This window comes from Taudactylus pleione, unplaced genomic scaffold (genome assembly GCF_031769625.1).
Source record: "Taudactylus pleione unplaced genomic scaffold, aTauple2 ptg000518l, whole genome shotgun sequence".
Lineage (NCBI taxonomy): Eukaryota > Metazoa > Chordata > Amphibia > Anura > Myobatrachidae > Taudactylus > Taudactylus pleione.
This window is the reverse complement of record NW_028284920.1, coordinates 6,504,302-6,529,716: the sequence shown is the minus strand read 5'-3', so window position 1 is coordinate 6,529,716 and position 25,415 is coordinate 6,504,302. Positions and strand designations below refer to the sequence as shown.

Below are 25,415 nucleotides of genomic sequence, written 5' to 3'. Positions count from 1 at the left end.
CAAAGTTTCTACGTGGATTGGAATAAACTAGCTATGGCAATGTGAACACTTTCGGTTATAAAAAGTTAGACACCCCCCCGGGAGGTTAGAGTTAGGCTAGGGGAAGGGGGGTTAGGTTCAGGCACCCCCCCGGGGGACTTAAGTTTAGGCACTTGAAGGGGGGATTAGGGTTAGGCACAGGGGGGGGTAGGGTTAGGCACCCTAAAGGAGTGTTAGGGGGTTAAATTAGGTTAGTTTATACTTACCTTTAGGACGATCGGGATCTTCACCCTTGTCGGGCTGCCGCTGTCAGGATTTGAACCGCGGGCCGCTAATATCTACTACACCCCTGCAAAGGGACCAAGTTTACCTTCACAGCAATTATCTTCATCCCATGTAAAGGTCACATTATTCTAAAGCGTTTTTTTGCTTTTGTATCACAATAAGTGAAGTTAGCAGGTAATTGAAACATAAATCTAAATGCCTGAAAACTTACATGGCAGAGGGTTGACAAAGTGAATGTAGCAGAAATGAATTATTATGGATAAATATATACTACTGAGTACATAAATTTCCGCCACTAAGTAAACAGTCTATTCCAGCAGCCAGCGGACAGCATGTTCCTTTCTGCTCACCATTTAGATAGATCTGTAAATGTTTGGCCTATTTCGGTCCTGAAAGCTCCCTGGAATGGATTTCTCAAACAATTGCTTGTGAGCTGCTGCATTTCCCATTATTCCTTTCTTTGCACACAGGGGTAAAAAGAGGACAAGAGAAAGAACGCAGCTTCAACAATGCACAAACATTAATGCTTTCAGAACCTGGCTATTCTGCTCGCTGCCTAATACAGCCGTATAATAATATAGAGACATTATATTTTTGTTTTTATGTGTCTGCAGATTATATAGGTATACCCACCTAATCAACACTATGCTAGCGATGCCTGAAATGCTTTTTGGGTAAATTTCCTCCTTATGCATTTCCTAGTCCTCTTTCCCAAGGAGCCCTATCCCATTGCCAGGCATGAGACAGATTCCATCTTCATTTCAGTAGTGTGAGCAAGAAAGTCAGGCCTTACAAGTGTAGATTAAAGTAGAGAAATTACAAAAGGTTGTGGCAACTAGACACTATGCCGCCATTAGGTGTGCACTGTCCATTGTTCAGTATATGCTCCTATCAGTTTTTGCTGATCTGATGCAGTTGCCACATCTCTTCCCCCAATGCAGGTAGCAAAATAATGGCCTGCCACCTCCCAAAGGCTGGTCAATCACTTAAATCTGCAGAACAAAGCTTTACACACCTCCCAGATATGTCCCCCCCCTTATACATGAGTCGTTGATCAATAATTCATTCTTCCATCTCCCAAGTGGTCTCTTACTAGTATGCAAGTGGGTGATGGCCCTTGTATCACACACCATGCTACCATCCAACATCACTGATTGGCTGTGTATTACTATTATTGCATATTTATGAAGCATTACAAGAACCAAAGACCTAACAAAAATTAAAATATATATTTATAAAACAAGTGTTTTTTAAAACATATGCTTTCAGGAGATGAGATGCAAGGAAGTGAGGGAGGGCCCTGCTCCTGAGGGCTTACAATCTAATGGGATAGTGAGACAAGAGGGATGAGGACATGATTCTAGAGTAGGGGTGGGCAATATGCAGCCCCCCAGCTGTTGTAGAACTACATCTCAGCATGCCCTGCCACAGTTTTGTTATTTGGCCATGCCAAAACTGTATTGTATGGGTGTGGAGTGCTTGGAGGCGTGAGTGTTGTGTGACTGTCAGTGGAGAGAGAAGACGCTGGTAATTGCCAGGGTGGAGAGGGCTGGTGGGAGTGTGGAGTGGGATACGGTCATGTGAAAGCGAGGAGTTCTAACTTGTCTCTATGTAATGGGCTAATAGGGAATTAGTAAAGAAAACAGCAGAGCATAGAGGAAGAAGCAAAGCGACAGGAAAGTAAAATCCTGCTACATCATTGGGGATGGATTAATGTGGGGAGAGGCGACCAGATAAAAAGAAGGTTCAGTATTCAATGGGGAAAGGACGATAGAGGAGAAGCGATTTGGTGGTTTCATGGTTGACGAACAGTCTAATCCTTCACAGGCCATCAACAAGCCATAGAAGCAACATGATGAGCGATCCCCATGGGCTGCTCAGTCTCTACTTGCCACATATATAAATTCAAACTGTCAGGGGAAATGAATGAATGACAGGGGCTGCGGGTGTGGAGAATAAAGTTACATGGGAAGGTGGTTGGAAATGAAGAACCGGAAGGGGGACTGGTGAAGGAGAGAATATATAGGTGCTGGTGGTTAGAAATAAATTACAGGGGAGGGCGGTGAAGGAAAAAGGACTGTTTATACACCAATATCCACCATATGTACTGCCCTGACTACCTGCATAATATATATTGCTCAGCTGCCTCTGACAATTATTTTTTATAGAAAACCACCGATTGCTTAGTTAAATGACAACTAAAAAAATAAAAAATAAAATAAAAAAGTCATCGTCACACCTTAATGATAAATACCCCTAAATAGTGAGATAATGAGGACCCAGATTGACTAGTACACAATGGAAAACATGAAATTTACATTTTGGCAGACCCAAAACTATTTGGGAGGCCAAACTGTAAATCTGCCTAACTGGGAAGTCACCCAAGCACAACTATTTAATGTCCTGCTACTGGCATAAAATTAGCAAACGTATGCTTGGGGCTTGGCTACTCCGGTTATAGTTTAAAATAGAATAAAGCAGCATACACACTTGGCAATATTAATGTGCGATTGAACGATTACAACATCGTAATCGTTCAATCGCTCATTAATCGTGCACTATAATGTTGGAAATTATCAGCGATGCGCGCTCCCGCTGGTCATTTCCGACATCTATCATCGCCTGAACATGCAGGTCAATCTGCCATTAACAGATTGCCAGTGTTCTGGGATGAGGGAAGGTGCCTACACTGAACGACAGGTCATTCAGTGTAGGCACTACAGGGGGATCAGTAACGACTGTACGATTACTATGCCATAATCGTACTGTCTTTCCTAATCGCCAAGTGTGTAAGCTGCTTTAGAATTTTAGAATTAAAGTTCAACGTAATTATATATATATTATATTACATTACACACACACACACACACACATATACACACATACATACACACACACACACACACACACACACAAGCTCCATTCATTGTTGCTATGGTAGCCGTATCTTATCTGGGTGGTTAGTACACCTTCACACTGTTGCTATACAGATTGCACATTTGTCACGCACATCCCATCCCCAGTAGTGGTAGGAGCTGCTGTTACTAGCTGGCTCTGAAGGTCACAGTAGTGACTGATGCAGGATAGAAACAGAGGCTTTAAGGAAGGAAAAGTAGGCTTGCTGGCACAACTGGGAGACAAACCGGCTGGCTGTACACACTGTTCTACTTGAGGATACTGCCATGGAAACAGACTTGAGATCAATAATGAGAAAGAGAGTTTAAGTGTTGTCAAGAAATTCCAGGCAAGGAGGGGCCCTTTCAGTGTTCACCGATAGCCCACTATACAAATAATCAACTCAAGTAGATTTCTACAGGGGCTGTAAACATAATCTGGACAAATAGGTTGCCACATCCCAGTCTGTGCTTTACCTAAACTTGCTTTGCCCACATGACTTAGGGGAGATCTATCAAAGCTTCTAAATAGTGAAGACTATGGCCCTCATTCAGAGCCGTTCGCTATTTGCGGTCGTTCGTTCAAAAACAAGGGGTGGCTATTCAAATGATCCGTTCGCAAATTGCAGTCTGTTCACGCCTCTAAGTCTTAACGAGCGAGCAAAACATACGCTCGTTTGTTAAAAACGCCCCCTGGCCGCTCGCACCATACGTCATGTCCGCTATTTATTAGATTAATCGAGTACATCGACCAGCGTATGAACTGCTCGCTATTCTTGTGGTTGGTGTTTGCTACCACAAATTTGCGAGCAGTTCTGGCTATAAAATAAACCAAGTGACGTGGTCAATGACGCTGCTGTATTAATTATGCACACCCATAATACGCCCGTTTTGACCTTTAAGCACGCCTGCGTTCGGATCTCCACTCCCCATTTTCAAGCACCTTCCCCTGTTACCACCCACATACGCCTCATTCTGTCACTCAAAATAGCAGGCACTCGCTATATAGCGTACAAACGATTTTTGGCCGCACTGACTGGTTCGCGCATGCGTACTAAAAACCGTACGCATGCGCAGATGTGCAAACATCGCTCGGAACGAGCGTACTGCCGCTAACGAGCGGCTCTGAATGAGGGCCTATGTCCAAAGTAACTTGCCAATTCTATCTAGCATTTATCATTTACAGTCTATAAAACGACACGTAGAAGCTGATTGATTGCAATGGGCGAGATTTCAGCTCTGTAGCTTTGATGAATCTCCCCCCTTAATTTGGTTACTACTTTCTGTGTCCATGGAATTAAACCACTGTTATCTCCCATCAGATTGACTCAATATAAAGTAGGAAGAATAACAAACTACACAATCATGCACGGTAAATATAAAACATTTAAATTTACTCTGTTACAAAACTATGTCTACCTTTATATGGCAGCATTCAGCTGCATTGCTAAAATCCATTGCTGGACAAGATGGAATGTCCTAACTATTGGCAATCAAGTTGTCGAATTGAAAATCTCTTTATCGTTCTTATGCGGTCCATACACGATGCGATTTTTTTTGCACGATGTGGACAATTTCGATCGATCGTAACGATCAATCGTGCACATTGTGTGTTTCTGTAAGTTTACGATGTGCGTCCCCGCCGCCGTATAGCCAGATCGTAGATCTTAAAGAAAAAACGTAAGTTGAGACCTATCGTGTATCCTTCAGGGAAGAGGAGGCTGGCAGCATAGTCTGTGCATTGATCATATCGTATCTACATCGTATTGAGATTTTCAAGGGAAGAATCTCAAGGGAAATCGTAAAACACGTTACGTTTCTAAATCGCACAGTGTATGGCGGCTTTAGGCTGGTGAACGCACTAGGCTCAGTCACTGGAAACAAGCTACTCCTCGTCAGCTCCATGTGTAGTGCATAGTGCATACCTCCCAAACTTTAATCTGAATGGATTTGGACACTGGCACATCACAATTGGGGGGTGCTCGTGTCATGGTGGGGGTTTGGTCATTCTTCTAAGGGCAAGCCTAATACTGTAAAGAGGGACACTTCCAATCCAGTTTAGCTGCTCTGCAACTCCACATTCACTGTCGGTTACATACACCATGCAGCAGTGAATGGGACATACCAACCCAACTGCTGGCTACAGGACAAAGCTGGCTGTAGCAAGGCACTGGGCCCTAATTATTGTATCTTCATGCCCCCAATGTGAATATAGGATTTACTGCCAGTATTTACTGTGTCTGTTCCAGCCTAAAGCAAAAGAGAAGGGAGTGATCTGCAATTCAGGGGTCCTTTTAGGTCAGGGGTGGGTAACCTTTTTTCTGCTGAGGGCCATTGATATATATAACATTATTCGAAGGCCCAGTGCAGGCCACGCCCCCTCCATGTGATGTCACACGGGGTGGGGCCACATTCGCCGGTGATTACATCAATGCTCCAAGCATCCTGAGGATGCTCCAGGGAGCTGCAAGAGCAGCGGTGTGACCTTCTGAAGAGTCCTAAGGACACTCCAGGTGGCACTGCTGTATAGATTCTGGCTGTAGGGTACCATTCTAGGCACTCTGCTAACCAGTTGAGGCTAGCAGAAAAAAGCTCAGAGGGCCAGACCAAACGATTCCGAGGGCCTTATACGGCCCCCGGGTCTGAGGTTCCCCATCCCTGTTTTAGGTAAACCCACTAATAGTTTAGAAGGACTTTTCATTTCTGCACAGCATAACCTACTCAAAATGCTTCAAGTGGAAAAAGCTAATTCCAACACAACCAGAACCACCCACTTCCACAAGAAACTGTGTCAATGCCAAAACAGGATGACCAGCTCCCGAGGAGACTGGCTCTGAATTTATTTATTTATTGTTCCCCTACTGTGTGACCCTCCCTCAACAGCAGAATGATGGTGGACCTAACATTTTAAAACTGTGCTTGAAAACAATAGAAATAGAATGTGGAAAAACTACAGATAGCAGAACCAGGGGGGTCTTGGGGGCTGGAGCTACATTGCCAGGCCCTCTCCAAACTTTGCTATGGAGCCTTGAGATACAGTGTTCCTCTTATACATTGTGCCTACTGTACAATCAGCAACAATTTGCATCATTGCAGACTTGGACAATCGCCCACAACCTCCTGCTCCCTGGAAGACGTGGGGGCTCACATCTAGTACTTCTGCCCAATCCTTCATGCTTATAGACCATAAAATATTACAGACAAATGTACTATAGCCTATACTGAAAGCATTCTGAGAAAAGGATTTTCAATTTTCATGTACTGATCCAACAAGGTCATTTACTTTTCTTTCAATTGTTTTCAAGTAAAAGGTCCATTTACTTCTACTCGTATACTACTATGCCCTATGTTATTAGGAGGGACAAATTCATAGACCTTAAAGCGGAGAGTAGCTCTGCGCTATTATGTACTTTAAATGGAATTTGCTACATGGCAAATCTCAACTCTTCAGACATTCAATTCCATTTTGGGAGCCTTATTATGAATCGGTTGTCCCTTGTCTCACTCCCACAGGCATAAACGAAGAGCATTTGAGCAGCAGCAGGCTCTCCACTGCTGTATGATTTCTCATTTGTTTGTCTAGGCACGACAGCAGCCCTTTCCATTCTCAGCTAACCCACTTTAAAAAAAAAATCACAGATTGAGAATCTCTTTTTTTTTTTTTTTTTTAAATAAAGTTTAGATAAGAACTGTGGCTGCTCCCAGATGTCTTCCTGAACCACTACTTGACAGCTGTCAATGGTTCTCCAATTTTGAAGTTCAGGCGGAATATTTACGAAGCAGCAGCTCTTGGCGGGATTGACCACAAAATCTAAAACATATATGAAGTACAAAAGACACCGACCGTTGCACTATCAGTGCCACTCTAAATTTTGAGGTTAATCCCTTTGACAAGTGGCAGCTTGCATAGCCACCACTCTGTAAATTTACCCCCAAGACAGGAAAGGACAAAAAAAACATAGCAGCATTTCTACATCTCATGTACGTACAGTAATATAATTTTCTTCATCTCATGTTCATATGCCAGAAAAGGTTTAACAAATGAGGGTGTCAATGTGCAGAAACCCACCTGTGTACCTGGCCGTGGGCGGAACCATCTTTCCAGCGATGTGTGTGGAAAGATAGCGACAGCTGCCCAATAACAGTGGTAACGTATCTTGAGCACAGGGTGTACGGCTTGAGGACCCCCATGACCCGTTTGCTTGAACCATACTTTCTGCACCCATATTATATAATTAATAAGACCCAACTATGGACTAGATCTGCAGTCAGACAGTGGGGGTGATTCAATATGCAGATAGTCACCCTCGTATGCAGAGTTGCATCTGCGTCCTGCAATGCCCGGTCATGCCCTCGCCCATTCACCATAACTGGAGATGCCACTGACTTGCTGAAGACTCTGAAATGACCCTAGATGCAAACGCTTAGCATGTGTTAATTTAAATATTAAAATTGAATGAAGTACAATAAAATTCAACACTTAATGTACATTTTTCAAATATATCTTTATTATTTTCCTTACGTGTGTAATTACACCCTTTACAACTGTCATGATACAGGAAGACAAAGGAAATCCAGTGTCACAATCGGGCCCGTACTCAGAACTCCATCTAAGTCGGGTGGCCGTGACGCTGGCGTTTTGCAAATCACCCCAACAATGAAATATACCTTTCTGCCACCACCACCAAGGAATTAATGTAGGAAGAAAACTCCTCCCACAGTGGGTCTTTGGTTCTGCTCACAAGGCTGTAAGTCTAATAACACAGAATATTAGAACTAGAAATAGGAATTCACACTTGTAGGTTTGTCTGAAATCTAAGCCTGTCACCTCAGTATGTCAGAGCCTGTCCTATTTCACACTGCCCACTGTGTCATCTCCATTTGCCAGACAGGAACTCTGGTTCGATCATCACAACTGAAACCAGGGAAATAATTAAATCTCAGACTTGCTGTCTCCCTCTGCCATGTGCGATGAAGTTCAGAATCCATTTCTGTGAGATAGGAAGTATGACAGAATAGGTATATTAACCCAGCAAACTGGACAGCAATGGTCCATTCTTTTAAAGTAGCCACACTGGCTGGGATGCACCAATTTCTCCGTTCACTGAATTTTGATGGTGATATCTGAACTTTGGCCCTCATTCAGAGCCGTACGCTCTGAGCAGAGCGCACGCTCTGAATGAGGGCCGCCCTCCATAAAAATGGAGCGTCCTCCTGGACGCTCGTATAGCTGTGGGTCACCACCCACAGCCAATACGAGCGTGCAGTTTGATGGCCGCGATGGTCTTGACCATCGCGACCATCGAAACTGCGAGCCGGAGCCTGCGGTTGAGGTTTTCAACCGCAAGCCCCGGAGTGTTTTTTGGCTCTATCAGAGCCAAAATCACTCCCATTGACATCACTAGTGATGTCAGTGGGCCGGCTTCTGACGGGAGGCACGCCCCCGGCACGCCCACCAAAGGGGGCGTGCTGTCAATGAACATCGACAGCACGCCCCCTTTGATCAGACACAACGAGCGAAGGACTTTCCTTCGCTCGTCGCGTCTGGCGCATGCGCACGACGGAGCTCCCTCCGTCGTGCGCATGCTCAGTGCAGACCATCGACCCACTTGCGAGCGGACAGCCGCTTGCGAGTGGGTCTGAATCAGGGCCTTTGTTTTACCCATTTTTTTTTTATCTTCTTTGAAATTGTCTGATCTGTGTGTACTTGTAATAATCTTTGTCATCCTTTTTTGTTCCTATAAGCTTTGAAGTATTCCTGAAATTGAAACTTAAATTTCTAGTTCTGTTACACAACTTTCTCAATACACTGCACACAGGATGTTTGGTCACCTCTGAAACTTAGTTTTTGCATAAATGTAAACATTCCAGCCTGCTGGGTATTTTCTATAGCTGATGATACAAATTAAACATATATACAGTGGATCACATAGATCATAACACATATTGTTACAGATATCAAATGCCCAGTCCGATATGAAATGAGCTTTATTATTACATCCAGCAAGGTCTACTCTTCGGCGGGACCCTCAGGCTCTGTCAAGATACAGCTACTGAGACAAAAACAGAAGTTCCTGACCTATCGGATGATGAGTATACACACAGAGCCTGATTCAGACCCGCTCGCAAGCGCTATGTGCTCGCAAGCAGGTCGATGGTGGCCCAGTGCGCATGCGCACGACGGAGCCGGCCCCGTTGTGCGCATGCGCGAGACCCGGATAGCGACGGGCAATCCGTCGCTCCGGGTCTCGTACCAAAGGGGGCGTGCTGTCGATGTTGAGTGACAGCACGCCCCCTTTGGTGGGCGGGCTGGGGGCATGGCTGCCCAGAGGGAGGCGTTCCCATGGGAACGCCTACCGTCTGGGGCCGGCCCCACTGACATCACAAGTGATGTCAGTGGGAGTGCTTTCGGCTCTGTTAGAGCCGAAAGCACTCTAGGGCTTGCGGCACCGAGAGCCTACCACAAGGGTTTCGTCGCAAGCCCGATGGTCGCGATGGTCTTGACCATCGCGACCATCTTCCTGGCCACTCACTATAGCAGGGTGGTCACCCACAGCTATGCGAGCGGCCGGGAGGCAGCTCTAAAAAAGAAAAACAGAAGGCCGGCCCTGATTCAGAGCGAGCGCTCTGTCAGAGCGTCCGGCTCTGAATCAGGCCCACAGTTCCTTACCTGTACCCAATGGCTATTCCCTGAAGACTATTTAAATGTTAGCCTTTACATTGTAGCTTAAGGACCATAGGAAGTCAGTGCATTCAGCATTGAAGCATTTTGTGTTGGTGCTAATCGCGCAGTACTCTATATTCTGAACTGCTAATAAACCTTTAGGACTTTGGACCACCTCAACAAGAACCAACTCATACAGACTTGCATACAACTCAGCCCCAGTTACTTATAGCTCCGAAAGTCGCAGCTTCCATTATACATAGATCTTAAAAGGTGTGCCCATTGCCTATCAAAATGATTCATTAGTGTTCATTCTAGGTCCGGAGCATGCCTGAAAATGGGGCATGACCACAAGAAAAGGGGGTTGTGTCTTTAAGACGCGCCCCTTTTCATCACTCTAGGGGGCGTGCCCAGAACTTACAGACATGCTGAGCTGCCCCCAAGCTCTCACCGCACGGCATCTATTCACCGCTGGCGTCGTCATAAAGGCAGGGCGTGGCAACACGCTAAAACAGCCCATCAGGAATGCTAAATTAAAGGAAAGCTATAGCTACAGTATAAACTCAAAAAGAGAAGCAGAATGCTGCATGCCGGAATCTGTATCTTTTTGTTTGCCTTGCTAAACTCTGTATACCAGCCGAGCTACCTGGCAATGCTTCGAGACAATCTCACAAAGCAAACCACACTACGGTAGTTTCTACATTCTTCACCTACAGCAAACACCGATCCTGGAACAAATGTTGTCACATTCTCAACATAAAACCAGCAGCAACTAAACTGAAACTCAACACCTACATGCCCATAATAAAAGACACTTTTCAACAACTCATTAAAAGATTGTCTGTGCCTGTTAATCCGTGTATCTACTAGCAGATAGCGGCACGACAGTACAATTACGACATAATAATCTTACCATCGTTCCCCTTCCCCCTGCAGTGCCTACACTGAACGATTGATCGTTTAGTGTAGGCACATCAATCATCTCTGAACATGGGTAATCTGTCGTTATCGGAAGATTGACCAGCATGTTCAGTAGATAACTGATGTCGGAATCGACCAGCGGGAGCGAGCATCGCTGGTCGTTTCCGACATCATAGTGCCCGATTTGTACATGATAACACCATGTCGAAATCATGCAATCGCTCAGTAACATCGCGTAGTGGATACGTGGGCTTTAGTTTCCCAGGAATACTCAGCTAAGTACATGACAAGTAGCCAGATATAGCACTGCTGAACACTGCATGAGAATCATTTAAGGCTTGCACCAACCAGCACAATAATGATCAGTAGAGGTAATATAAGTCACTGAATGCATTATCACAACCTTGTAGTAAAATAAATCACTGCAGAACACAATTAAATTAGGTCTCCTACATAGTCAGTCATGGAATACCTGTATACAAATAGGAGATCTATTATCTAAAATGCTTGCGGTTTTTCCAAATTATTTTGAATCCGTAATTGGTGGAACCATGCCTAAAATATACCAAATTACATATAACGATTACCACAGTATTTTCACCATGCAGCATGTAATTCGCCTGCACAATAAATTGCTTAGCAGTGCTCCTCACAGTGACATATGATAATCGTTGTCATGTATATGCAGATATCATCGTTTCTGGCTGTGCATATGCATTCTCTCGTTTTGAAAGTGAAGTTCTCGATAATGTATTTCCAGACATAACAGGTTGCTAACAAACAGCTTTAACATGAAAATATGACTGTTCTTATAGTACACAGGTTCTCAAACTCGGTCCTCGGGACCCCACACGGTGCATGTTTTGCAGGTCTCACAGAATTACTGGTGAAATAATTAGCTACATCTGTGGATCTTTTAAAATGTGTCAGTGAGTAATGATTACACCTGTGCACCTGCCAGGAAACCTGCAAAACATGGCCTGTGTGGGGTCCTGAGGACCGAGTTTGAGAACCACTGTTACAGTAGAAAGGCAAATGGTGTGTCAAATATGTGATAATCGGTTCAATAAAAGACTAATGTTCAGTAGCGGATTTTACCTAGGGGCTGCAGCCTCCCATTCAGCAAAATCCACCACTCCTCTGGGAGCCCCCAATTCCCAGTCCCACTTAACAACAGCGGTTCCTACTTTCCTGCTGTTGCTGCTATAGACTGTTAGGGTGCCTTGAGGACAGAGTTTGGGAAACCCCCATGTAACCTCCCGCACAGCAGATGCTACCATTAGGCAAAATGAGGTGGTTACCTAAGGAGCCAACCACTAGGGGACGCTGATTTTTGTTGCTTAATTTTTACTAAAGACTTAAAAATTTACATTAAAACATGAAAAATGCCACGTAACAATGTAGAACCTCAGCTCAAATGGAGATAACGGATTGACAGAAGAGTAATGTTCCAATGGGCAATAAACAGTCAGTAAGACAGAGGTATAATTACTGAAGTGCAGGTTTTTAGAAATGGAGATGTTGCCCATAGCAACCAGATTCTACTGATTTATCTAGCAACTTCTAAAAGATAATAGCTAGAATTTGATTGGTTGCTACGAGCAACATCTCCATTTCTAAAAACCCACACTTTAGTAAATATACCCCATAGAATTAAAGAATCCAAAATGGATGGATAAATGGGTATAACAACTCAACAGACCACGGGAATGGATAAGCCATGATTAGTACTATCCATAAAACAAGCATCCACAAATACCCCATGTTGTAGAAAAATAAAGAGGTCCACATGGCATAACGTGAAGATATTAGTGGAAATATCTACTTAAACTATCAACAACAGATTGGACAACCCAAAATATATACCCCCGCTGCTAAAGAGCTACATCATATAACAAATACCTGGACAGAAGCCGGCAGCATATGTTGCACTAGGCCACTACACCAAACAGAATAGTAAAACTAGTAAAATAAGTATTGCAAACCAACTAGAAACGCAAACCTAAGCCATTACCAGCAAGGGCCTCCTGTAAAGGGTGCGTAGTGGTGTTCCCAGTAACAAAAAAAAAAAAAATACCAAATAACATTGTGATATGGAAAAGACAACACAATGCAACAGTAGAATAGGACATTAAACAACATAGAAGACAAATAAGCAACTGGGAGAAACATTTGAGTCACATAAGAGTAATAAGGAACTTATAAGTCCCTCTAACCGGAACGAGGGAAGATCAGAAAGACCAACAAAAAGTACACAAGAGAAGGAGTTTCCAGCTGCATTTGTATAAACTCGCAAACGGGCGACTGCCAGAAGATGCTGCTGCATAAAGAGGCAAAGGCACACAGGCCAGCTTACACACAGGCAGGCCAGCAGCTTACACACAGGCAGGCCAGCAGCTTACACACAGGCAGGCCAGCAGCTTACACACATTAACATGAAACCTCCCATTAAGAGCCAGACAGAAAGTTCCAAAAAAGTTTCACATTCATACTAGTGCCAGGAAGGAGCTCCCGGAGCTATTCAATTCAGCGCGCTGTTATGTCGGAGAATGCCCGTTCTCGCGCCTTAAACATGGTGGCATCCGACATAAGTGCCCGGAGCAATGCTGTTTCCGCCGCGCTAAGGGCAGAAAATGGCATCGCGCCAGCAGTTTGGTTGGATTTCTGCTCGCAGCCCAGGAGCGGTACAAGAAAAAATCCTTCAGTCGGGCTTAACAGCGTGCTGAATTGAATAGTTCCGGGAGCTCCTTCCCGGCTCTATTCAATTTGCGTTGAACTGAATTCGGCCCAATGAGAGCTAGTAGTGAGCTGTTGCCGGACACCCAAGCCACACAGCTAATATAGCCACCACTGCATAAACTTTCCTGCTGTGGCACCATCAACAGAAAGCTGAAGATGTAATGAAGCAGTATGTACATTTTTGTGAGCTGTGCCATCTGAACAATGACTGTAGTATCACAGGAGTTAAAGGCTTAGGGACTCCCGAAGGGACTTAGGGTTAGGCACACCCCCGGGGAGGGTTAGGCCAGGGGGAGGTTAGGGTTAGGCACCCACCAGGCGGGTTAGGTTTAGGGTGCAGGGAGAGGGGGGTTAGATTTAGGCACCCCCAGGGGGGACGGCACCACTAAAGGAGGGTTAAGGTGGGGAGAGGTTAGGGTACTTTACTAGCCTAGTCAGGATCTTGTCATGTCGGGCTTCTGGAGTCGAGATTTGAACCGGTGGCTAAACAGTCGCCGGTATTGCATACCCAGTCTCACTTTCTGGTGTACATTTGTTATTTTTCCTCACCGATTAGGTGGTAGCAGCCACCTGCCAGTAGCGGCTATGTTATATTAATTTTCTTTTCCCTTTCCCAGATTCCCATTTTGCCCAGTGCCTAGGTTTACTGTTTTATTTCTACCCCAGTGGAGCTTACAATCTATTCCCCACTGCATGTATACACACACACACACACACACACACAAACACACACACACACACACACACAGTATCCAATGAACCTACCAGTTATGGGTTATTTTTGAATTGTTGGATGAAACCAGAGCACCCAGAAGAAATCCATGCAAATAGGAGATAACATAAAAACTCCAAACAAATTGCTTGGTGGGAATCGAATCCAAGACCATAGTGCATGCGAGACAGTAATGCTAACCACTACACAAACAATGCTGTCCACAGTGGTTGCTTTGTTTTTTTGGCATTCCTGTATATTGGGAGTTTTCTGAATATATCTTCCATAAGGTAGGAGACAATTATGTGTTTCAATAAAAATAATTTAGTGTGCTTTCTCCTGACTAAATATTCTGTGTAATAAGTGGTAAATGTACCTAAATAGGAACTCAGCTGACAAGTTTCTGTGAAATTTGAGCTATATTTAATTTTGGGAGAAAGTTTACTGATTTTTTAACCAATCTAATCTAAAGTCTCTTGGCTGACCCCATGCTGTTCTGCATGCTTGAACTGAATATAAAGAGCTCTGCAAGCCCTATATTTTGTACTAATTCTTGATCTGCTTGAAGTGAATCACCTTGTATGCGGTGGAGTTCCTGGCACCTTTAGCAAAGAACTTGGTATAGACACTTTTTTTGAAAGCTAAATAAATATTTACTTGCTTCAAGACGCTGCCATCTACTTGCATCCTGTGAGCACCAGAATAAAGTAAAATGCTATTCCGTTCTCCAGCTGTTTTGAGTTACGTTAAAGATCTCCAAGCTCAAGCCCTAAGCCTACTACCAAGCACAGACTGGTCCATAGTGAGTGACCAGTGGAGAATTAGCAGACACCAACCAGGAGGTGTTGCAGAACTGTGACCACACATCCAGAAGTGGTTACAGGTGCTGGTGTAGGTGCCTAGGTGGCAGTTCCAGATGTCAAGGTAGCAGAAGCTTGGTAGTGTCCATGAGATAACCGCCTATGACGCAGGAGGAGTTTTAACATTTACTGATGGTAAGAGGGAGTGGTACAGTAAGCCCACTCGGGTAGCTCAAAGAAGAGTAACCACCTTCTACCATACAAGATCTATGAAAGTCTGGCAGAGAGAGGTCTTCCGTTCACATGAGCCATGGCAAATAATACCATTCTTTATCTATCCCTTCATGGCTACAAAATACGTAGAAAAATAAAAACCAGGACAAATATCTGTTATAGTCTTTACACAGAGCAGAGGTTAGAAAATATAAAGAACTTGAAGCATTCCACTAAAGGGAGTTTCTTCCACAAGGGGTCATTAAGCCTCATAGCACTGGAGTTACATAATTAGCTCATATGTTTCTACATGCCCAGGATATGAGTACATTCAGTGACTGAACCTTCGTTAGCATGAATAAAAATGGAGATGCGGCACGTGTCCAAGGAATAAAATTAAACATTGCTAACATGTTAATACTCATTCGCTTAAAAAAGTAAACAGTTTTAGTTATAGACTATTTAATCAAGTATAATGTTAAAGTAAAGTAAATATAAGATTTTTATTCTACTTGTCCCTACTACTGCCATTTGTCTTGAAGTAAATGCTGCAATCTAACTTGTTATGTCGCTACATTTAGAAGGAGCATCTTGGACAGTGGTGGTCAAAGGGATATGTTCATGACAATGGGTTGAATTCAAAGCGACAAGATTATATCACTATCTAGGCCAGAGGTTCCCAAACTCTACCATTACAGTCCAGGTTTTAAGGATATCAATGCTTGAGCCAAGATGATTACAAAAAATGACTGAGGTACTAATTAAGTCACCTGTGCTCAAGCAATGAATGCTTCCTTAAAACCTGGCCTGTAATGGCAGACTTTGGGAACATCTGAGCCATTGATTACTCAGGTCTACAGTGCACTCCTCTTTAGAAGGGCTGCATGTGGACTTTATGGCAGCTATCTATTGCCCTTTACTCACGTAGGATATAATTTGTCAATATCTGTCTGGCTTACTTCAAAATGCTAATTTACAGCACATTAAAAAGTAATTCTAACCTAGTACATTATTCGATGGCAGTAACTCATGGTCCCCTGAAGTATCTGAATGGCGGGATCCGATGTTCAGAACCCCACCTTTTGTGAGATCACCCATTCCTTTATAGAACATTTACTATGGCATTTGAACTCTTCCTTATTGCTTTATGGAGTTCATGAGCAACCCTAACAAGTAACCATAAATTTAATTTAAAATGGTAATTTGGCCGCAAATGTAAAACAACAAGTGATTAGAGCAAAACAAATGGTTGTCAAACCTGTCCTCAAGGCAAACAAACAGCACATGCTTTGTGTTTACTCTCAGGAGCAAGGGTGTATTAACTACTGATTCAGCTAATTTGTCCACAAGAGGCACATGTTTGATTCTTGTCTATTGTCACAGCTCTCACACATAAATTATATTCTAGTTATTTACTAAAAGTACCTGCCGCAGAAAATATTGGCAAATCCCTAGTAAGTACAGCATATATCTGCCCTCACCAACACATCATCTACCAGATACCAGTGGTCTGAAAATCCTTAGCACATATCACTTTTTTAAATGGTCCCTTAACTGGAAAAACTTTCCCATTCCAGATCTGACCAAGCGTAGGAAAAATGCCTTAATAGACAGATCACCCTGAAGCAGTGTCTCTTCCCATTTTTAGCACCATGCTGAAGAGGTCACAGCTACTGAATAGGCCTTGAACACAGGATCAGATATGGGACTGGAACGAGCAGGTCCCACCATAGCAAACTGCTTAATTTGCCATTGAGCTCTATACAGTATAACCTCCCATAAGAAAGTGCAACTTAGATCAGACCTTTCATTTCCTGCAGAACTTATTGACACAAGCAAACAAAAAGCCAAAAGTAATGTTCTGCAACGCGTTTAATGGTCCTTCTTAGAAATCCTCATTTATGTGGAAATGAGTTACACGTCATACCTTAATTCCATCATCAGATACTAAGCATGTGCGCTCAATATTCTAGGTGTGGTATAGTTAGAGGTACAAATGCCATGATCTACTATCATACATAATAATCACTAGCTGTTAAGTCTTCTAGCTCTGACACATTCTATATAGCAGGCCGTCCAATACCCCAAAAGTACAATGGCATAGATGTATGAAGCAGTGAAAAGAGCAGAGAAGTGTGCCAATGGAGACGTTACCCATGGCAACCAATCAGCTTCTACCTATCATTTTATAGAATGTACTTGATAAATGCTACCTCAAAGCTGATTGGTTGCCATGGGCAACTTCTCCACTGCTTCATACATCTACCCCAATGCCCTGGGTCTCATCATATCACTCTTGTTTCAGTGTTTCATTTGCAGTTCAACCATCTTCACCCCTTCCTGAAACACTTGGGAGTCTTCCAGAGTCCAGTGCTGGGACCCTTCTGTTCACTCATTATGTTCTTCTACTTTTGGAAATATGATCAGCAGCTTTAGCTTTCAGTACCATCCGTATTCTGATGATGTCTAACTCAACACCTTCTCATATAGATCTCTCATCCCTTTTGACAATCACCAGCAAGTGTCTCTCAGCTGTCTCTTCGTCACGTCTCTTAATCTGTCCTAGAGTAAGCTGCTTGTGTACCACTAACACCACCACACCTGAATGTCTGTAACACTACAAATAACTCTTATACCACAAACCGGGATGGGTACGGGAGGCTGGCGCTCGGGATCCCGGAGGTCAGAATCCAGACACCTGTCGGTAGGTAGCGCTCACCCTCTCCCTACCCATAATCCTGCCTCCCCGATGCCTGAACCTAACCTCCCCACCCCGATGCCTAAACCTAACCTCCCCCTCCCTGCATCCTAAACCTAACCCTCCCCCTAGTGCCTAACCCTAACCCCGCTACTTTCCTTCCGGATTCCGGCGGTCAGGATGCCGGCACCGGGATTCTGACAGGTGTCGGGATTCCGGCGCTGGCATTCTCAGTGCTGGAATCCCCGCAGCCGGTATTACCGCATCCCCCCACACACAGCGGGGTTATATTCTGACTTGCCCTTCCACCTCATAAAAATATCTATCAAAGACACCATAAATGGTGAAATCATTAATTATTTGTGACCCCCTATTATTGTGATGCAATACTAATCGTTATTCCATTTCACAAACTAGATTCTCTTTAATCTATTTTGAATCTTTCTTGCGGGTTTCGGACTATAGATAGACAGTTAAAAAGGTCAACAAATGTCTAGATAGACACCAGCTATTAATCAGTCAATAAGTCGACTGGGACAAAAGGTCGACATGTAAGAAGGTCGACAGGTACAACTGGTCAACATGGTCAAAAGGTTGACATGAAAATGATCGACACGAGAGAAAAAAGTCGCCACGTGATTGTTTTTTAGGGTTAGGCACTAGAAGGGACGTTCCGGTCAGGCACCTACCCCAACAGTTAGGGTTAGGGTTAGGCACCAGCAGAGAAGGTTATGGTAGGGTGAATATTAGGGCTAAAAAAATTAAAAAATAATTGTGTCAACCATTTTGTGTCGACCTTCTTACATGTCAACCTTTAGTGTGTCGATCTTTTGTCCCTGTCGACCTATTGGCTGCCTAACATCTGTTATCTATCTAGACCAGTGGTTCTCAAACTCTGCCCTCAGGACCCCAAACAGGTCACATTTCTCAGGTCACCCAGCAGATGCATTCATTACATACTGACACATTTTAAAAGATCCACAGGTGGAGTCATTATTTCACTTGTGATTCTGTGAGGAGACCTGGAAAACATGCACTGTTTGGGGTCCTGAGGACAAAAGTTTGAGAACCTGTGACCTAGACAATGTTGACCTTTATACTGTCTATCTGTTAATCCACACCCCTTTCTTGCAGCTTCCAGACTATTTTCTTTACTAACCTTATAAAGTCATTGCAACCTAGAGACAATTGTAACCAATACAGCAGTACCAATTTCTATTCCTTGTATTTGAAAAATGATACAGGCCTCACGTGTAAATGGACAGGTCTGTCTTACAACAGATACCCTACATAAATATCTATTTATAGTTCCCGGTATGTGTGCTGGGGAAATAAACCTCTAACCTCTACTGGGTCAGAGACTGACTTAATAATATTCTCTGACTACACAGCAATGTGCAACTGGTCCCAGTGCTTTTTTATTAAACGGCTAATAATTAATACATATAGATAAAATTGGAACTGACCGTAATTGTAACATTTTTAGACAATTTGAACCAAACTAGCCATTTTTATAATTTTTGTCTGTTTTGGATTCACTCAAAAATTGCTGAACCGATTTTGATAAAAGTCACTATTCTTCTAAGCATGCACCAGGTAATAGGACAGGGAATGTGGCCTTGTGGTGAGTGGTGGGGGAAGGCACGGGCACCGCCAATCTAAAGGCCCCCATACACCTACGCGATTTCTAGACGATCACACGATTTTCGACTCGATGTACGTTCAGTCTTGTTGAAATCATGCATTTTTTCATCCGATGCGCGCTCCCGTGGGTCCTTCAATCGTATCTTATGATCATATGTGCAGAACATATGTTCCATCGTATCGTGTTCAGAATGTGGCTTTTTTTTTTTCATGCGATCCATCATGTGGCAATACAGTCATTTCAATGACGGTTTGTTCCTATTCCCTAATGAGCGCGTGAGGCACAGGATCGATCATACGACTTGATCCTAAGCAAAGAAAAAAAAAAAAGTGCGCCGACGGAACTGCAGGGTAATCGGATGTAAAACGGATCGGAAGCTGATCGTGTAGGTGTACGGGCCCTATGCCTGTAATCTGGCCACTTCCGCTACTGGTCCCCTATGCAATACACATATAAACACATCAAATAATAAAAATGCATTAGTGACTTCAACGTGGGCAACAGCTAGTGTGGCATAGAAAGAAAGCGAATATTAAAGGCATGAATACTTTCACAGAGAGAAACATCACTCCTGACACCTTATTAGCACCAAATAAGGATGGTTTTATTAGCATTTTGACATCTGCTGACTGTGCAATATTAGAAAGACGTAGAGGAGCCTATTCAAAGCATAGTATTATGGCGTCTCCAACCATTCACCTCTCCTCCAAAAACACCACTGAGTTTACTGCACACACTAGAGGCGCCTGCCTCAGCTACATGCAGGACCCCCTGCCAGAGTGAGTGGGGAAGTCTCCTAACTTCCCACAAATTCCAAGTGACTGTAGATCAGTCCCCTCTGCCCTGTCCCAGCCCCAGTTCTCTCATGTTATTTTTCAAAAATCTTTTTGTAGCAAATTACTGTCCGGTTATTGCTATTAAAAATAAATAAATAAAATCTTCCCGATTTGAATACATGCATTTTAGAAAAATCGCATGTTTGTCACAGGGCAGAATACTGTATATAAGAGATGTAACCACAGCATTCTACCATGGAAATACAGAAGACACGGTTTGCTGTGCCTGGATAGAAACATCACATTTCAAATATAAAAAACAGGTTTTGATCCAACATTATATTTAGCTTACGTGGCTGGGCAGGTTTTTACTTGCAATACATCACGGACCATTGCAGAAACAAACATTATGTAACCTGCGTGTGTTAGGCTCATCAGCAGTAGCTATTATTATAACTGAAGGGACCCATACATCAGCAATTAATTGGGGCAATTCCCCGCTCTGCCGATGCCTGGGTCAGGTGATTGACAAGATCCAACATTTTAGACAATCTCCATTCGCCAATTCCAACCTAAAGATTATCAGAATCGGCGAGTCAGGGATTTTTAACATGTTATATTTTGCAGATTTCCCGACAAATCCCAGATCATCGGAGTCTGCCAATCGGCATTGGAGAATTACCGTTTAGATGTATGGTCCGCATTACAGCAGATGTAACATTTTCGGAGCTGGGATCCAAGTGTCAATGTTCTTAGATCACAAGGGGTATATTTATTAAAGTGCGGGTTTATAGAAGTGGAGATGTTGCTCATAGCAACCAATCAGATTCTACTTAACATTCATCTAGCTGCTAGCACCTTCTAGAAGATAATATCTAGAACCTGATTGGTTGCTATGGGCAACATCTCCACTACTATAAACCCGCACTTTAGTAAATAAAGGTATCAGCGTCCTGCATAGTACAGCATAATACTTTAGGATAGTTCATTTTGGCACACCATAGGCCGCACAACCTATAGAATTCAGGTACTTCTAGGTTATATTATATTATGTTGATCCTGGTGGGACGGGAAGAGCGAATCAAGGTCTCATCTGCTTCACAACTTGCAAGAGGCTAACAGATTCCCCTGGGAGCCCAGAACTACTCCACAACATTTGAAAGTTGGCAAGCGGGGTCCCTACCATCTGACCAGCTACCTTCACATGGATATTGATGAGGAACACAAAAATATCTATATGGGCTCCATTCAATTCAACGTGAATTGAATAGAGCCAGGAAGGAACTCCCGTAGCTATTTAATTTAGCGCGCTGTTAAGCCCGACTAACGCCGCGTATCCACTAATAGACATGGAAATGACAGCACGATTACGACATTGTAATCGTGCTGTCATTTCCATGTCTAGTGATCTGTCTAGACTGAACGTTCACTCGTTCAGTCCAGGCACATCCATCATCCCCGTACATGTTGAACCTGACGGGATAGTCAGGGTGACCAGCATGTACGGGCGATGATAGATGTCGGAAACGACCAGCGGGCATGCACATCGCTGGTTGTTTCCGACCAAAACATGCCCAATGCATGCACGATTTGCAAGCGATTGAACGATAACGACATAGTTATCGTGCAATCGCTTGGTAAAATCGCTAAGTGGATACCCCCTTAAGGATTTCTTCTTGCACCCCTCCTTGTGCGATGCTATTTTCTGCCCTTGGCACTGCAGAAACAGGGTCGCGCCGGGCAGTTTAGTCAGAGAATTACAGTTTTCGCAACCAAACACCATGTTTAAGGTACGAGAATGGACATTTTTCAACATAACAGCGTGCTGAATTGAATAGCTCCGGGAGCTCCGTCCCGGCGCTATTCAATTAGTGTTGAATTGAATTGTGTCCTATATATGTCCATGCATAAATTAATCTTTTGAAATTCATATTATTCTGTGTATTAATAGATCTGCCATTGGAAACAATAGAACACAATTACCGTAGATACCACAAATTAATTAATTTAATTTGTGGTAACGTCAAAGTCTGGGCCTGCGGTCCAAAAAGTTAATCTTTGCAATTTTTTACACTTGTCAAAGAGCATTAATGGCCAAGAAACCTATTTCATTGGCTCTAAACATGCAGAATCAGAAAAATGAAATCAAAGACCCCATTTGTTTGTTTTGTTTTTTTCTCTGCTTGACAGTTTGAACAGACTTTAGTTGGCTGGTTGGACAGATAATCTGTAAATGTGTGGCCAGCTTGTTGATTGGTTGGAATGAAAAATCTGGTAAGGTATACAATCAGCAATTAGCTCCCAAACGCTGGTAAATGGACAAAAACTGTTGTTTGAACAAATTGTTTAGATCAAACATTTAACAAACTTGTCTGACCGACCATTTTCATCTGTTTTCTGGCATTTAGGAGCAAATTGCTGATCATCAGTTACTCCCATACATTACCAGATTTTCATTCCAACCAATCAACAAGTTGGCTGGTTGGATGTAAGTTGGTCTAGTGTGTGGCCAGCTTTACCGTATAAGTTAACGGACTGGTAGAAATGCAAAAATGTTCATGTGCTGCTTGGCCAACTTTATATAACAGTTGTGAGGTTACAGGGAGGAAAAAAAAAATACCTAACCATCATTGATGTATTAATAGACTGGGAAGCTCCAGCACCATTTCAGCCCCCCTCTATTCCTACTTCTTTCAACTTCAAGACAAGCAGCCAGCAACACATGCCTCCATTACAGCCAACCACACCTGTCTTATCCATTACACATACATAGTTGCATCCCCAGTTCGTAAATTATTGATCAAATAAGTATTTAGTGTCAAATGAGTCATATGTGATGAGCTCTATATCCAGGAACACAAAGCTTACATATCTAAATAAATGCGGTTGTATAAACACAGCTAGATCAACACTGGAATAAGAGATGACATTTACAAGCTTGGCACAGCAAAAAAAAAAAAAAGAGAAGAGGTATAAGGTAAAGTTATATCAACAACCAAGTCCAACCCCTTCATGTTGTACAATGCAGGCAGGGTTTTAGTTAAGTCTGATAAAAAGTGTCTGATAAACAGCACAGGGGATGGATTCATAAGCAAACCCACAGATTGTGTCAGCCCTTGCAGCATCATTACGTCAGGGTTATATGCTGCACGCACACCCCTATTTGTAGATTATTAAATATAAAGGATGAGAAGTCAGACTTCAACGGCTGTAAAATAACAAATAAAAATCAACAAAGCAAAAAGATCAAAACATAAACCAGGAAGGAAAAAAAGAAAAGTGCAATTGTGTCTCTGTACAAAGCTACATGACACTAGTTGTGGAAGTAGCTTCCAATCCTGAGCAGCAGGCCCCAACCCAACACCTGGCCCACAGAGCTCATCCCAATGACACCGCACATGTATAAGGTGACAGAAATAAGCTCCATGTATCATGTCACCTCCACACCTGGTCACTAACCACAGTAATATACAGCAACCCCTGCAATGCAAGTACCATTCATTCCTTATATCTTACAGCATAAATCACTGTATGCTATCACAGAGAGGTACAGTACACATTAATAAATAGGACACTGAAAGACATAGAACATATTGGATATATACATAAGACATACTAAATATAAAGATCAGCTAGAGCTAATATTAGATAGCAGATTAAATATATATAATAGGACATGGATAGTATATTTCATAGACATGAGATGGAAAGAACTGATATTAGATACGATAACAGATAAAGATAGATCAGATACAATGTTATATATAGGACATCGATGTATATATTAGATAGGAGATGGACTTGATATTAGATAAGAGGACATTAGATACATATATCATACACAGTATTGCTATTACAACATAGCAACATTGGGCAGCTATTTAACCCTTTCCGCTGCCTATGAGGCCAGGACCCCAACAAGACGTGACATGAGAGGGGAGAGAGTGTGGCTGCAGTAGGCAATAGAATAATTGGGGAGGGTGACTTACACCACGGCCTTAGAGATGATCCACGACACCATCTTGCTGGCACCGCCCGGGCTCTAGCCTGGCAGAGGTACCCCCGTCCCCCAAGCGATGGACAGCGCCCACTGGCGAGGTAGATGCCAGGGTCTCCCAGGTGTCCTTGACTAGCGAAGCGAGCGGCTCCGGTGCACTCCCACGGCGTGCTGTGTGTGGTTCGGTGGGTGTACAGTATATGCACGGTCCCGGGAAACTACGGCTACGTCAGCCGCCCACTCCCCAATTCTCCGGCCTGAAAGAAGCAGAAGAAGAGAAAAAAAAAAAAACCATGAAAGGCTTAGTCCCGCCCCTCTGCGCCCTTCCGCGCTCTCTGATTGGCTGTGCGAGGAATTCCTGGCCCGGTGCCCGGCGCCCGGCAGCGCAGTGTGAGGAGGAGGCGGAGGGCGCTGTTGTGTGTGTGCCCTCCAAATAAAAGGTGCTACTGCACAGGTGGCTGCACCTTATCCATAACCCAGGGGCCAGCATTACACACACCCCTCCCCACCTATGCAGGTGTTACCCTGCTGCTGCTGATGATGTTGATGATAAAGGGTATTGTTGCTTCTAATGTAAAAGGCAAATTACTATTTCTGCATTTAACACAGACATAATGCTTCAATGGACTGTCACACGCAATAATACAGCGAGGTACTGCTTACCATCTCACTATGCTATTGTTATATAGGTAAACATAATGGGCCTAATTCTGATATGGTTATTTGCAAATGGCGCACGTTACAGAGGCTTCGAACGCAGCCAGTTGACTTTGTCCGTGAAATGTGTTTCTCTGTGCTGACTGGGTAGCTAACTTGCAGACGCACGCAAGAGGACCGCATCATTGGAGTGTCGTGGGCATATTAAGGTGCCTACACATACCGATTTTTTACAAGATCTGGCCGATTCCCACTCATCGGAACGACAGATCATGTAAAAAATGCCCAAATCGTGAGTCCCCACTCGTGATGCGCGTCCTCGCTGGTCGCACATCGCTTCATCAGATCTGCTGTGCTTTAGATCTGACAATCTAGGACGCGATGCACTGTAAAGCTGGCCACACATATAGAGATAGTTTACCCGATCTGGCTGAT

At 43.5% G+C, this 25,415-nt stretch overlaps 1 protein-coding gene across 1 annotated transcript in view; it reads right to left on the bottom strand.

Annotated features, from left to right (window-relative positions):
* The window catches only part of REEP3 (receptor accessory protein 3), a 154,893-nt gene extending 130,188 nt beyond the window's left edge, over positions 1 to 24,705 (bottom strand). Inside the window, exon 1 of the mRNA XM_088450486.1 lies at positions 24,316 to 24,705. Coding sequence (XP_088306612.1) covers positions 24,316 to 24,347 — 32 coding nt within the window. The 5' untranslated portion in view covers positions 24,348 to 24,705. The remainder of the gene's footprint in view (positions 1 to 24,315) is intronic.
* Positions 24,706 to 25,415: the final 710 nt, after the last annotated feature.